Source organism: Watersipora subatra, chromosome 9 (assembly GCF_963576615.1).
Source record: "Watersipora subatra chromosome 9, tzWatSuba1.1, whole genome shotgun sequence".
Classification (NCBI taxonomy): Eukaryota; Metazoa; Bryozoa; class Gymnolaemata; order Cheilostomatida; family Watersiporidae; genus Watersipora; species Watersipora subatra.
The window spans coordinates 2750361-2765303 of NC_088716.1; the positions used below are offsets into that span (position 1 = coordinate 2750361).

The window sequence follows — 14943 nt, forward strand, 5'->3', positions numbered from 1 at the left end:
GGTTTTACCTTACACTGTTTTTACATGAGGCTGCATTCTGATAACAAATCTCAGAAACACAAGGAAGGGTGTTGAGTCTTCCAAGGTTATAAACCGTAGTCTATCTTTAAGCCATACAGAGTGTGAGTTAACTGATCATTGCCAATTCTTACAGAACTGTTGGTTCTCTCTACTTCCGAGTCGATAAATTGCGGCCAACTTCGAGTAAGCAAAGCATGTCATTTTTTGAGAAGATTCGGACGGTCGGTAAGGGTGCGTATGGCTCAGCTGTCCTGTATCGAAAGAAGGATGATGACTCATTGGTCATACTAAAGGAGATCAACATGCATGACTTGAACGCAGGTGAACGACAAATGGCTTTGAACGAAGTGAGTTTATTTTATTCCTATTCTGCGAGTCAAACAGATAGTGTTGCTGTCTGACTTCTTTCAAGGATTTTTATGCTTTTCATAATTTGCATTTCGCAAAGAGACCCATAAATCTAACCTGTAGATATTACTTGCAGGTAAAAGTACTCTCTATGCTCGAGCATCCAAACATCATCTCTTATTTTGACTCCTTTGAGGAAGATGGAATACTTATGATAGAAATGGACTATGCCGATGGAGGCACACTCGCTCAGCTGCTCTCAAAGCGTGAGCAACCACTCGAAGAACGTCGCATCCTTGATATGTTCCACCAAATGGTTTCTGCTATTAAACACATTCACGGACACAAAGTTTTGCACAGGTTTGAAATCAGAGAAAAAAACTTTGTCATTCCTACTATTTTTTTGCAATTACACCAGAGTTAGTATACTAAGGATTTTACTCATGTTTGCTCTGACAGCATCCATTTCTTTTAAACAGGGATCTTAAAACTCAAAATATATTTCTCACGAAGGAAGGACACATTAAAATGGGTGACTTTGGTATTTCCAAAATGCTGACAACTGGCGGAAAAGGAGCAAACACTGTTGTTGGAACCCCTTATTACATCAGCCCTGAGATGGTGAGTCATTTTTATGTGTTTTCTCCCGCTGCGCTAATATTGGCGGATCTATCTATGTAGATAGGGTGCCATAGATGTGACTAAATAGGATGTTAGGCACTGTCACTCGTGACAGACACATGCCGACAAGTGTCAACATTGTATAGTGATGAACCGGTTCAGACAACCTCTCACTAAATGAGCTCTAAAGGGTCATCAGCGTATTGTTGCTGTATCTTTTACGCAGTGTGAAGGCAAGCCTTATGGACCCAAGTCTGACATCTGGTCTTTGGGATGTATTCTTTATGAAATGGCCTGCCTTGAGAAAACATTTGAAGGATCAAACCTACCAGCCGTTGTCAATAAAATAATGAAGGTAAGTTTAACATGTCACCAAATGTGTTCACTTTGTTCAATCTTAGCACGCAGTTAGTATTTGTTTAGTTATCATTCGTCTAAGCTGGTTATCGATATCATCAGAATTTTTGTCTTTGCCCAGGGAATCTACACTCCTGTCAAGGGACCCTACAGCGGTGAGTTCAAAGAGATAGTAGAAAGGATGCTAGACCGAGATCCAAACAAGCGGCCATCTGCTGATGAATTGTGGACTGATGTCCTACCTTCCGTAAGTTAAATGTGCCCCTTGTTGTGCTTGAGTGAGCTTCGATTTTAATTAATTTTGTTCCGTTGAGCTTTGATTTGCTTATAAGTTAGTAACACAGCATACTGATTGATGGATGGAATTCTTGGAAAGTGGAACAAAAAAGTTTATCTGGAGAGGAATTCCCGCAAGTACAATTCAGCACAAGTTGGTTCCAAATTTTCATGGACTCACAACATAACTAGATGGTTTTATAACACATCCACACCAGCTCTTCAATAGTAGTTCTTATCATGACCCTGTTTCAACCCTATCTCCGCCCTATCTCCACCCTATCACCGACGTATTTCTACTCTATCACCGCCTTATCTTCACCCTATCTCCGCCCTATCTCCACCCTATTACTGCCTTATCTCCGCCCTATCTTCACCCTAACACCGCCCTATCTCCACCTTATCTCCGCCCTATCTCCACCTTATCTCCGCCCTATCTCCACCCTATTACCGCCTTATCTCCACTCCATCTCCACCTTTTCTCTACTTTTTCCTTAGTTTTGCATTTGAGGCCTTGTCTCACACGGTCAGTTGCAGTTGTGGACTTAATGTTGATGAGTTTCACGCAGGACTTTTCTCATTGTTAGGTTGCACATTCGGTGGCCTTTCCATTTGCTAGTTATACACAGTATGTTGTGTCACTCGCTATTCTTACAGTACCACCTTTATTCTTTACAGGTAATGGCCAAGTATTCTGATGATAGAGGTGCAGAAGCAGATGATGAGTTGGGAAACTCTCATGATAGTAATCAGAGCAAGAAGACCATGTCAGTACTTTACTACCTCACAACGCAGAGCCTGGCCTTGACCCCAATTCATGTGCCCAATAAGATCAAAGTCAAAGAGGTGAGTGTGAAAACTCGGACCTGAGCACCATTGTTACTAATGATGAATGAATAGATAATAAAGCATAGCATTATGGGTAATGATTTAAAGAGAAATATTAAAATATATATTCATGGATGAGCAATCGAAAAAGAGGTTATTCCTATAACTTTATCATCAAGATTTCATTTATAATTTAATTTATATTATATATGTATTATATATTAATTATTATATTATATAATTTAACTTAGACTAGGTGAAGCTTACAAGTCGACTTGACATATATTTTCATTATTTCATAATTGTTGTATTTTATTTTCAATTGCCACCCTTATCCTCTTTACTTTCATTTACTCAGTTGCAACGTTTTGGGTTGCAATTGAGTAAATTGCAAATCCAAAAGTCGTGAGTTATCAGAAATTAAAGTATTAAGCCATATGATACACGTACAACAAGTACATATGGACATACTATTCATATGATACACGTACAACAAGTACATATGTACGTACTATTCATATGATACACGTACAACAAGTACATATGTACATACTATTCATATGAACATAATGCTCATGAGGAAGCAATCTGTAACAACTAAAGAGCAAGTCTTAATCAAGTAAATGACATCATTTGTAGCCTTAGATTCAGACTTGTGTATGATTTTATGTTGAGGTGACTGTTGAATAGTGATTGCAAGTTCTTGAGCTCTTACAAAGAAAAATGATAGGTGTCTGACTCACTTCTCATTTTATGCCTGATAATCAAATATTTGCGAGTATTTTTATAATTTTCAAATTGTAGGTAGTATTTACACCTACAAGATATTTACCACGTACCTGTTCCAACATGTTGTTAACCTTATCAGATACCAACCATACATATACCAGGTTGTACACTTATGGACGTTGTAGGTTGCAGTGGGGCGTGAACATGCTATCATAATAAGCCAGGAGTGTATGGTGTTCACATATGGTAGAGGCACTGAGGGGCAGCTCGGCCATGGAGATGACAAGAGCAGGCAGACACCTGTACTAGTTCAGGCTCTGAAGAGCAAGTCAGTCAACAGGCAAGTACATAGATTCATTGCTACATAGATTTATCACTGTATAGATTTATCACTACATAGATTTATCACTACATAGATTTATCACTACATAGATTTATCAGTACATAGATTTATCACTACATAGATTTATAACTACATAGATTTATCACCACATAGATTTATCAGTACACTATTGTGCCGTTATATTTTTAAGTTATTATTAATTGTTCTGAAGAATTCCATTTCTTATGTCTATTAATAGTTGATAGTTTGTTGCCTCTTGTAAAGTGTCTAAAAGTGTTTTTTGTGTGTTGAGCATCTAGAAAAGTTGTTGTCTCTTGTTGAGCATCTAGGGGAGTTGTTGTCTCTTGTTGAGCATCTAGGAGAGTTGTTGTCTTTTGTAGAGCATGCTGTGGCGATGGTTTCAGTGTCTTTGCTAGCAACAATGGGATTGTGATGACTTGTGGTGACGCGGCATCCGGCTGTCTTGGTCATAATGAAGAGCAATCACTGAACAAGCCTAAGCTTATTGAGGCTCTTCTCCATGTCGATGTTGTGTCCATAGCCTGCGGAACTGAACACGTCGCCATCGTAGGCAACAGCGGAGACGTATACACATGGGGCAATGGAGCTTATGGCAAACTCGGGCTAGGGAGTGAGGATAACGCTAGTCTTCCGCAGAAGGTAGCTTTTTCTGAGCCAGTGAAGGTGAAGGAAGTGTTCTGCAGTGAGACTGGCACCATGTTTCTCACAGATGTTGGCAGCGTTTGGGCATGCGGCAGCAACAAGAACAATCGACTCGGTCTCAACAATCGCCAAGGTTTTCTTGCTGCCCTTAAAAAGGCTTTTAGTAAAGTGAGTGAGCTTTCCCCAGAATTTGAATTTGTTTGTTAGCGTATAAAGCGACGTATAATTTGATGTTGACCTAATTTGATGTTGACCTGATTATCATCAAAATCCATTGAAGTGGTGAAATAGAAGCATTTTATGTAGCAGTAGATGACAGGGTTGCTATCGGAGTAGTTTACTCTGTAAAACTCCGACAATTGTGAAATTTTAACCAGTATTTGAACTTGGGGAAAGTTAGCCTACCAGCGCGTTGGTATTTTTTTTGTTTCACTGCATTTCAATTTTTCAATTTATTTGCAGGCTGAGGTTGAAGGTTCAAAGGAACCGGCAGTAGTGCGTGACCTTTGCCGGTTTATTGTCACGTCCATTAGCATGGGTGCTCAACATACGGCTGTCCTTATTGAGGGCGGCCAGGTCATCACTTTTGGTCGTAATTCAGAAGCTCAGCTTGGCAGCGGAGACTGTAAGCCTCAGCAAGGACTTGTTAATGTCAAGTCTCTTTTGCAAGTGAACAGCATGGTAAATCATCAGCTCTTCGTGCTAGACATCAATTTAGCTTCTTTAGATATTGTTGTCTTTCACGTAACGGTGGTATGCATAGTGTATTTGAATTTCCATGTCATATTTCTTTCTATAAAACAGCTTCATTCTTTTCACGACCTTTCTGCTTTCATCTGCACTTATGTCACGTGGACCTAGCACCATGCTGGTAATTCAGCTCATCTGTTACAGCAAGTCGGCTGCACACCTCTTAGCACTGTCGTTAGCATAAGCAATGGTCAGCTGCTTCTCCTTGGCTCCAGATACAAGCAAGCACCTTCCACTGACTCACGCAATTGGCTTGACCCTAGCAGCGTGAAGCGGCAACTCTCCAATGAGGCAGTAAGGTCGAGGCAAGGGTCAGCGAGCAGTCAGCGATCACTTAGTCAGAGCAGCATTTCGAGTGCTCTAAAAGAATCACAGGGCTTGGATCACCTCGGTTCGTTTACTCTCTATCTTATGAGTGAACATCACAATTAGTTTTTTACAGCGAGGAGACACATTTGGCTATCATAATTCAATGCTACTCTTGATAGTTCATTTTCAGGGTCACACTCTGGAGGTCGCAAAGTGTCTGTTGAAAGACAGAACCTTGAGCTAGATTGCGAAAGTGAAGCATCATCTTTGGGTCACCGACAGCTGGGATCAGCTGGTGCTAACAGTGTGCGAGCCTCGAGTTCACGAGAGGCTTCGTTAATTGACCAACTCGAGGTTTGAACAAATAAACTTCTACTATTATATTTTGTTGGTGACAGCATATCTCTATGTCTATGATTCTCTATCAGTAGCAAATCAACTTTGTAATAACAATCGCATCAATAGTACATCTATCTTTATTCTAGTTTTGTTATATACTCTCCAGTCTGAAGTTACAGATTCTGACTACACCAATTGAAATATTTTTTTATCAGAGATTTTGTTTCAAGGTCATGTCTCCCTGGTCTTCAGACCTTTTGTCAACATACATCTCACTGTTGGTGAAAGAAGGTCTGTCATTACAGGCACCATATCTGTTGCAGACGCAGTTTCAACCTACTCCACTCATGAACATACAGTCCGAGCAGTCAGAGACCGCTGCTCTTTCCTGCTTCACTTGTCACGGAGAAAACATCATTGTACTTGTTGAAACTACCGCGCCTCCTGCCCAAAAAAAATTAAAGAAGCGACGGTCAAATCAAAAGAGCTTAGGAAGGTACGATGACACACCCCACATTTATCCCAATAGGGATCTAGTTTATCAAATGAAAGAAAATCTATCTATAATACATGCGCGTTCAGTTAGGATTGATGGTTTCACACATGTGCTCCCCAACAAGGTATTCATGATGTCACACTGTTGTTAGTTTCTCTGTTTCATATTATTAACTTTGTAAAACTGCAGCTACAGCAGCTGGTGTCTATCTGTGTGTCCCACCAGGTAGTGAAAAACATGAATAGTAGATGGTTGTAACTGATGTTGGCACTTACAGATAGCCATAAGTTAGCAGCAGCATTGAGCAGTTAATCAATCAACTTTTTAATATTGGCTTGTACTTAAAAAGCTATCATCAAATGTGACTCACCCTTGACAGCCAAACAAACCTGAGGAGTTCTGCGTCTAGCAGGGAGGCCTTAGAGGACAGTGAACTCAGTGAGATGGACACAACAAGCACCGTCCCCACCTGGCTAAAGGGAGAACTAGCTGAGGCTCCAGTCTTTGGCAAAGACGCTGAGCCTCTTGATGGTTTGTGCATTGCTTCCTTTGAGAACAGAAATATTTGGTGTTTGTTTGCAAAATAATCAACAAACTATATGACCAATTCATTTTTCATAGATGCAAAAAGGGTGATCAGTAAGCCTCCCATGTCACCGACGAAGGCTATAAGGGAGAGACCATCGGGTAAAGCCACTGTATTCCATAAAAAGAGGCCGAAAGATTATTCAGGGTCTAGCAGCGAGGAAGATGGTAATACATAGTCTATATTAGCCTGTGATCTGGAAAATTTATCAACTGAATATCTTGTCATTCATTCAAAATAGAGTTTGGTCTGCAGCTAATCAATGTTTTTCTGCTACATTACTTACTTGTTCTGCTTGCTAGAAACAAGCCAGCCTATCAGCACAGCCTGGACTGCTGACTCACCGACAGCTTCACTTCCATCTCCTGATATATCTCGTGGTGTTCCTACTGCCAGCAAAGGTAAGATAAAACCTTCCCATCCTCTGATATATCTCGTGGTATTCTTACTGCCAGCAAAGGTAAGATATAACCTGTCCTTCTCCTGATATATCCCGTGGTGTTTATACTGCCAGCTAAGGTAAGATAGAACCTGCCCATCTACTGTGTGCAGCATCGGCCAGACCAAGAAACAAATACTTGGTCAAAAGCATTGGTTTTTTTAAATAAACCAAGGGCTAGAGGTCTTCAAGTGAAAAAGTCACCATCTTAACACTTGTACCATTTTAATCTAGAAGAAGCATCCATAGAAATCAACACCAGACATGGGAAGATCTGTCAGGATAAATGCATTTCTCACATGATAGCGTCTGGTAATTGCTTTACAGGTGTCAGGAGGTTAGAGGGTACCAAAGTGAGTGAGCAACCAGATTCTCGAGTTGAGCTTGAAAATGATTTATTGAAAAAAGAGGCAGAGTTGAGGTAAGTCTTTTACTATATGACTCGGATTTTGTTGTTGTTGGCTCACTTATGATAGTCGATGAACTTGTCAGGTGACCTTATAAGCAAGTTCACACCATCTCTACTCACTATTAACGAATAGCGGTCTTGCAAATATAAGCATGCTCTTGGTAAAGAGAGCAATTGCTGCCAATCTCGTCGGCTTTGAGGAATGTTGATGTTTGAACAAAGGCTTTGGAAAAAGAATGGAGTATACTTCTGAAACCACAAGCTGCACTTAATCACCAATCGGAGAAGGCTCGACTTATGAAAACCTAGTTATCTGACACCTGACCAAAGGATCTGACCAAAGGATCATTTCCATGGCTAGGAAATTATACACGCTGCACTTTCGTGAGAGTCAACACCTTCATAACCTGCGATTCCACTATCTCATATGCGGTTACAAGACCCGTCCCTCCAAACATGTGAGCTACCAGACCAAGGGTTAGGAGAAAGACCAAATCCAGTAAACAAAAGATAGCCAGCAAAATACACACTTGATAAGGTGCCCAGAGACTACCTCTACTAACCGTCTGAACCAAGACCAGACCGAAGCTAGAAATGACAATTTGATACCAGACAACCGCAAAAGTAACTGTTTTGCAATTTTAATATTCATAATTTTTCCGCAGGATCTTTCACAACGCGATGTAATTTTTTGCCTTTCACACTTCTTTTAGCCAATGATGCCCTGACTTATTTTTAAATCCTATAAATAATAGCAATAGAATAAATACCACAGCATTTGTCTAAGTTCAGCATTCAGTCACTGGATCTACACAGAGCAAGGCAAGTTGAGCTATTTTACAATATAATGTAAGGCAGTTAGTTGCCGAGTCCTGCAATTTGGTAGTTATAGACTTATTTTACCTTATGTACTAAAATATTGGATCATATTTAATCTATTAACTTTTTCTCCTGTTTTACTGATTTTTATTTGATTCATTTTGTTCCAACTACTTAAATAAAATCTTAAACTTAATATTTTGTGACTGGTTGTTCTTTGATAAATTCTGTTTTTATTAAAAGTAGAGCATAGTGAACTTTGCTGAAACAGTTTAATTATTGAGCTAGTAAGTTACCACACAAGTTTTGTTTTGGGGGTAACTCGCAAGGTCAATGAACTTTTACGCAACTATGTCGATGCATCGAAATCATAACTGCATGTCTTGAGTTCGGGTTGTTGGTATTTAAAGTATAGACATTACGCAATAGAACTAGGGTTTGTTTTTGAATATCGGTGGAGTAAATGAAAATCAGCGCGCTCCCTCAAAACAACTTCACCGACGTATCAGAGGCTAATTCTTCACACCAACACAAGGAATGGTTTCACAATTAAAATACAGTCATACCTATACATACAAGTGCCCCAACATATGAAAAACTTGAGATACAAGCTGGCTTTCTAGCAAGTTTCTTTCTTGAGATTCGAATAATGCTTGAGATACCAACATATGAACCAGTTCTCGATGGTCACTACTCGATGCGGCCAAGTATGAGAGAGGTCACTTTTGAGAACAGCATCGCCCAGTTTTTGTCCTCAAATCCGTTTGAAAAATGTTTTCAACTGGTTGGCCAAAAATTTATTGAAGTTAAATTCAAAGTTTCTACTACGGAGGGTCACAAAAGTTTAATGTACCGAACGCGTTGCTCTCAAGTCTTTGTCAGTCCACCGTTATCAACGCCTGTCTCGAAGGTAAAACTCCATTCAATTGTGTTCGTAGTGATGATATATTTTATTGCAGATCATAACAATTAAATAGGTATTTGTTACTTTGTTAGCATAGATACTGAATTATTACAATTAAAAACACTTTTTTCATCGTAATATCTTCTTTAGGTAGTTTTTCATAATATCACAACGAATAAATTTTTACTTGGTTATTTTATATAGGAATTAGTGCCTTGAGATGCGAGTAAATTGACATACGAGCTCAGTCCCGGAACACATTAAACTCATATGTCAAGGTATGACTACTCAGAAAATATTCTCATATTTTATGGTTAACTAAACATTTGAAGGAAGTTCATCGATCTGTCTGCTACCACATTTGACTTTTAGTGTAACCTTATCAGTCACGTTCATCTGTTTCTCTGCACTATATTTAGAGTTGGGACTTTGTTGTAAGTTGAATTCTGATTATTTAAGGATATCAAAGCTAGAGGAGGCCTACAGTCAAAGGGCGGATGAGGCAAAAGAGAAGTCAGTTCAAGCAGCCATGAAAGAGGAAAAACTTGAGAAAGAAATTCGCCAGTAAGTTGCATTTTTTCTCGACTCTGTTAACAGTAGGTTCCACTTTCTTTCAACTCTGTTAACAATAGGCTCCACTTTCTCTCGACTCTGTTAACAGTAGGTTCCACTTTCTTTCGACTCTGTTAACATTAGGCTCCACTTTCTCTCGACTCTGTTAACAGTAGGCTCCACTTTTTCTCAAATCTGTTAACAGTAGGTTCCACTTTCTCTTGACTCTCTTAACAGTAGGTTCCACTTTTTCTCAACTCTGTCAACAGTAGGTTGCACTTTCCCTCGATTTTGTTAACAGCAGGTTGCACTTTTTCTCGACTTTGTTAACAGTAGGTTGCACTTTCCCTCGATTCTGTTAACAGCAGGTTGCACTTTTTTCGATTCTGTTAACAGCAGGTTGCACTTTTTCTCGACTCTGTTAACAGTAGATTGCACTTTTTCTCGACTCTATTAAAAGTAAGTTGCACTTTCTCTCGACTCTGTTAATATTAAGTTCCACTTTCTCTCGACTCAGTTAATAATCATTGGTTATTGAATATGATCGCCACTCAAAGGGAGGTTTTTATATCACAAATTCAATCTAGTCATACCTCGACAGATGAGTTTATTGTATTCTAAGACTGAGTTGGTATATCAATGTGCTCATTTGTCAAAGCAATATATTGTATATAAAGTAATTGAATACAACTTAATCTGTAAATGTTATAAGAAACCACCTAAACGGTATATTACAAGGGAATGACATGCTTTTAGTTGTAGTTCAGTGCCTGATCACAAAGTGAAGCAATTACCTATTTAGTAGTTATTGTCTGCAATTAATGTAAGATTACAATTTACAGTACTGTATGGAGCTCGTACCTTCAAGATAGATGTGATGGCTAACAGCAGTGTGAGAGAGACTTTGGTAAACAACGCCTTTGATACACTAGAGTTTTGTTACGCTACGTAATATAACATAAACTTTGAATTTAATTTCAATGATGTTAGTTCGCTAAACACACACTCTTAAAGTTTTAATCTTTTACTAAACCTAACTTCAAATTTTGTCATGGTCTTCATTTTTTAATATCTGTTGCCGGCTTGACACTTTTTGCCCGGCTTTCAGTATAGCTTTTAGCCGACCTTATTAAAACTTTTGAAAATGATGCGACGAGAAAGATCGATCAATGGTGTTATCAAAAGCGATCTCTCACATACTTGGCCATTTAATGGCCATCGAGAACCGGCTCATCTCAAACGTTTCTCATATCTCAAGACAGTTGCTTACATGAAATTTAGCTCGTAATTTGCACATATGTTGAAGCTTTCATGTGTCGAGGTATGACTATATATATAATCTAGGCAAGTGGAAAGCAGTGAAGGCAAATCCAATGTGTCACTATTCATGTCTACTGCATGGTTTTGCAGGCTACGGGATGAACTGGCAGAGCAGAGCAGGCAAATGCAAGAGAAGGTAATTTCCTTGCAACAGGAGCTGGTGAGGATACAAACGAGCAAACCAGTCCCTGAAATTGAGAGCAAACAAACATCAAAGAGCTCTATATGCATCCTCCAATAACTTTATATGCATCTTATTAAATGCATCTGATGTATCAGCATGTCAGATTCTGCCTAATGAGGCTAATATTCACGATACTGTTTACATGTCGCGTCAGACTGTGGTTCCCTTTCCTGCTGAGTTAGCCTGTGATCCCCTCCCATCTGTTGAAATCCATTATTTTCCTATTACTGCAATGTGCATAATATTTTATTAGATTGTGTTACCTTATTGTTGCTTTTGACTATGTAAGTTATTTTTATGATGTTATTTTTTTAACTTTTACACATTTCACAGTATTTTTTGATTTTTTACTCTCCGTCATTATAATTGTACAAAATTCCTTCCACCAATAATATACACCTCTGTGTAGCAATGTAGCAAAGCTTTTCGCGTTTTGCATTATTGACTTTTGTAGTATTGGAATCATTTATTTCCTCACCTTATATAATAAAGGTTTAATGGCATAACAGGGGCATAAGTATAATATAAAATGAAGGAGTAAACACAAAACACAAGCTACATGCATTTTCTATTATCACAAAGAATTGAGGGCAAGGTAGGCAAGTAAGTAATTTGCTACTTAATTGTGAGTAATTGCGATATCTCCTAGCCTCTGTTCGGGTCTGATCAGCAGTAAGGGGTGGGAGTAGAAAGGTAGAAGCACTGCTCAGTGTCTGTACGAGTTTCTGGCAGCAAATATAAAGAGTTCATCAAAATTAACAAATCCTATTTGTTGCTATCACGAGTTCTCAGCCTTGACCTGTGCGGATGTCGATACAGTGTCAGAGCTTCGGTCGAGTGCTGCCTGCGGGTGCTTGTTCTGCATGTGAAGTCGCAAGAGGCTTGCCTGTCGGCCCGCATAGTCACACAATTGACACTTGAACGGAAGGTCTTCCGTATGTCTCAGTACATGTGTGTTGAAGACACCACGGCGCTTTGTCACAAATGAGCAGTGTTCACATGAATAAATGGAAATATTAGGGTCATTGATATGTAGTCTCATGTGTGCCTGATACTGGTCCCTTCGATAAAAGAACAGCTGGCAAACCCGGCAAGTAATGTGCTTTGCTCGACCACCCGGCTTAGCTTTAGAACCAACAGGCTTCCCTACAGCTATTCTGTCGCCGATCATACTGAACTCCGTGCTTCCCCTCGCACTCTCAGCGAGCACTGCATCTAATGGTATAGTGACGAGTGGGGAGTCGTCAGGTGCTGTTGCCTCTATCAATGATTTGAACAAATGACTACAATTATAGACTAAGGTTACAACAGAACATGTAAGGCAAGATAAAAGGGCAACTGGCCTACCTTGGGGGTGGTTAGAAGGAGGCACAGACCCAGAGTTGCGGTAAGAAGCAGGCTTTTGGTGCAGAGGTGGGGGTTTAGTTTGCTGCTGCACTGTATCGGTGATAGAACTGTAAACTGGATTCAAATTGCCTGATAGTGCAACCTGTGACTTGTCCTATAAGAACACAGGAAGACTTATGACAAACATGGCTGGCACTTGATCTGACTCTCCACTACTTGAAAAAACTTAAGATTAATAGGCTTTTTGTAATTTGAACATCAAATGATGGGCAGCTGTATGAGCCTAAATGGTGGCAGTAAACGCCCGCGAACAGACTTGAAAATAACTTTTAGATATTTGTGACACGCCATATCATTTTCAATACAAATAAAATCATAAAATTGTTATATGTAATAGAAAAGTTTCTCAGCTATTCAAAACTGTTTTCGAAATTGAAATCGAAGCAATTTAACCTGAGATACAGCTTTTTATCGAAGGTGGTGCTGGTCAATATGGTCAGCACAAAAAACTGAGAAACTTGTCTTCAAAGATGATGGACTGGGTTTTCAACAGTATTATTTTTTGACGTTTAGCAAGGTCATAGCAACCGCATCCTACAAACATCACATTTTCATGAATGTTGGAAATGACTTGGCTTCACAAAAGTCTAAGCCACATGAACAAGTTTCCCTTTGGGAGCCCACTGTGCACTATATGAAATGCCTCATTTGTATTAAAAAAACATGGTCTGGTCACATTTGTCACTTTTATCACATAATCTATCGAGAAACAACGGATTTGTAGCCATTACAAAAAGTACACAAAAAGCCTAAAAATGATTAATTGGTAAATAAAGCATCAACATGCCGAAGTAATAAGTTTAACTCAAGTTTGTATTACTTCTATTATCAGAACTAGCACCCTGGCGGTCTGTGTGCCGTGAGAGATTGTCGGGTGTAATAACTAATTCCGTAACTATTACAACTTTGAGGCGAGGTGGCCGATTGGTGCAGATGATAAGGTGTCGGTTTGAAAAGCCAAAAGTTCAAATCACTTTGAAAGCAATATTTTTTTAACTCGGCTTCAGATTGATGGACAGACAAAATTTTTGCTAAACTTATAACGAATAACGCTGAACTGAGATGCATAGTATCTCTTTCAGGTGTTGCGGTAATGCAATAGTATCTCTTTCAGGTGTTGTGGTAATGCAATAGTATCTCTTTCAGGTGTTGTGGTAATGCAATAGCATCTCTTTCAGGTGTTGTGGTAATGCAATAGCATCTCTTTCAGGTGTTGTGGTAATGCAATAGCATCTCTTTCAGGTGTTGTGGTAATGCAATAGCATCTCTTTCAGGTGTTGTGGTAATGCAATAGCATCTCTTTCAGGTGTTGTGGTAATGCAATAGAATCTCTTTCAGGTGTTGTGGTAATGCAATAATATCAAATCAACATTTTCCTTGTTTCGTCATAATCAGTACACCGACTGCCAGGGCGATCTGGCGACTAGAGCAATCTTTGTTGATACAGCTAGCAAAAAAGTAGCAAAAATTTTGTCCTAGGAGGGCGAGAATAAAAAAAATTTTGTGTTCCAAGTAATGTAAAAAAATCTTATATTAAGGGCATCGTAACCCGAGGGTGCACTGTATTAATTATTTATAAAAAGTGCACATTTAGCGTGTGCAATCACGAAAAGGATATACAGTGTATGGTACGAGCATTGAGTGTGATGAGAACGTCTTAGCCTTGTGGTTACGAGCACTTGTTAGTAAACCTGCGATTTGCAGGTTGTGAGTTCAAATCCAGTACAAAGGTGATTTTTCGTTGCTAAAACTTTACTGCTACAGCTGAACAGACGAACGAGAGACAGACACTGAGATTTATATAGAGTAATAGAAATATATATATAGATGATTCATGTGCTCTCAACTAGTAACTTTCTGTCTCTCTGATGTCATAGGGTCACCAGGACTATTCTTTTTTAAAGCTGTGTATATATTCTGGAATAATTTGTTATTGGCTATCTGAGAGTGAGTACCTGAACCGATCTGCACCGCCAACTGATACACACAAGTACTTTCATCCTTTTTATCTGTCATTATAGTACGCTGACTTGTTCTGCATACGAAAACAGAACTGTACTTGATCTGCTTTGATTGGTTGTCATACCAAACAGTCCTTTGCTCTGATTTGTTGTCATGATCAAACAATCCTCTGCTCTGATTGGTTGTCATGTCTAAAAACTAAAAAAGTTTAACAACTTCAAACTGCAGTTCAGCTGATTTTTAGAACATTTTTCGTCGACCAAAGATGAAAGCTTTTTTAC

The 14943-nt window shown here is 39.1% G+C and overlaps 2 protein-coding genes across 2 annotated transcripts in view; both read left to right on the plus strand.

The window, feature by feature from the left end:
• Nucleotides 1–14943, plus strand: part of LOC137404195 (centrobin-like) — a 184171-nt gene that overhangs the window by 80530 nt on the left and 88698 nt on the right. The window lies entirely within an intron of this gene.
• LOC137404027 (serine/threonine-protein kinase Nek8-like) lies at nt 137–11350 on the plus strand. Its single transcript, XM_068090181.1, has 18 exons — nt 137–368; nt 506–729; nt 849–990; nt 1217–1345; nt 1469–1594; nt 2302–2469; nt 3366–3520; nt 3904–4354; nt 4649–4867; nt 5081–5327; nt 5436–5599; nt 5908–6080; nt 6460–6611; nt 6702–6833; nt 6969–7067; nt 7433–7526; nt 9697–9801; nt 11200–11350. Exons 1-18 carry the CDS (start codon nt 216–218, stop codon nt 11348–11350), a joined length of 3084 nt encoding a protein of 1027 aa, XP_067946282.1. The 5' UTR covers nt 137–215.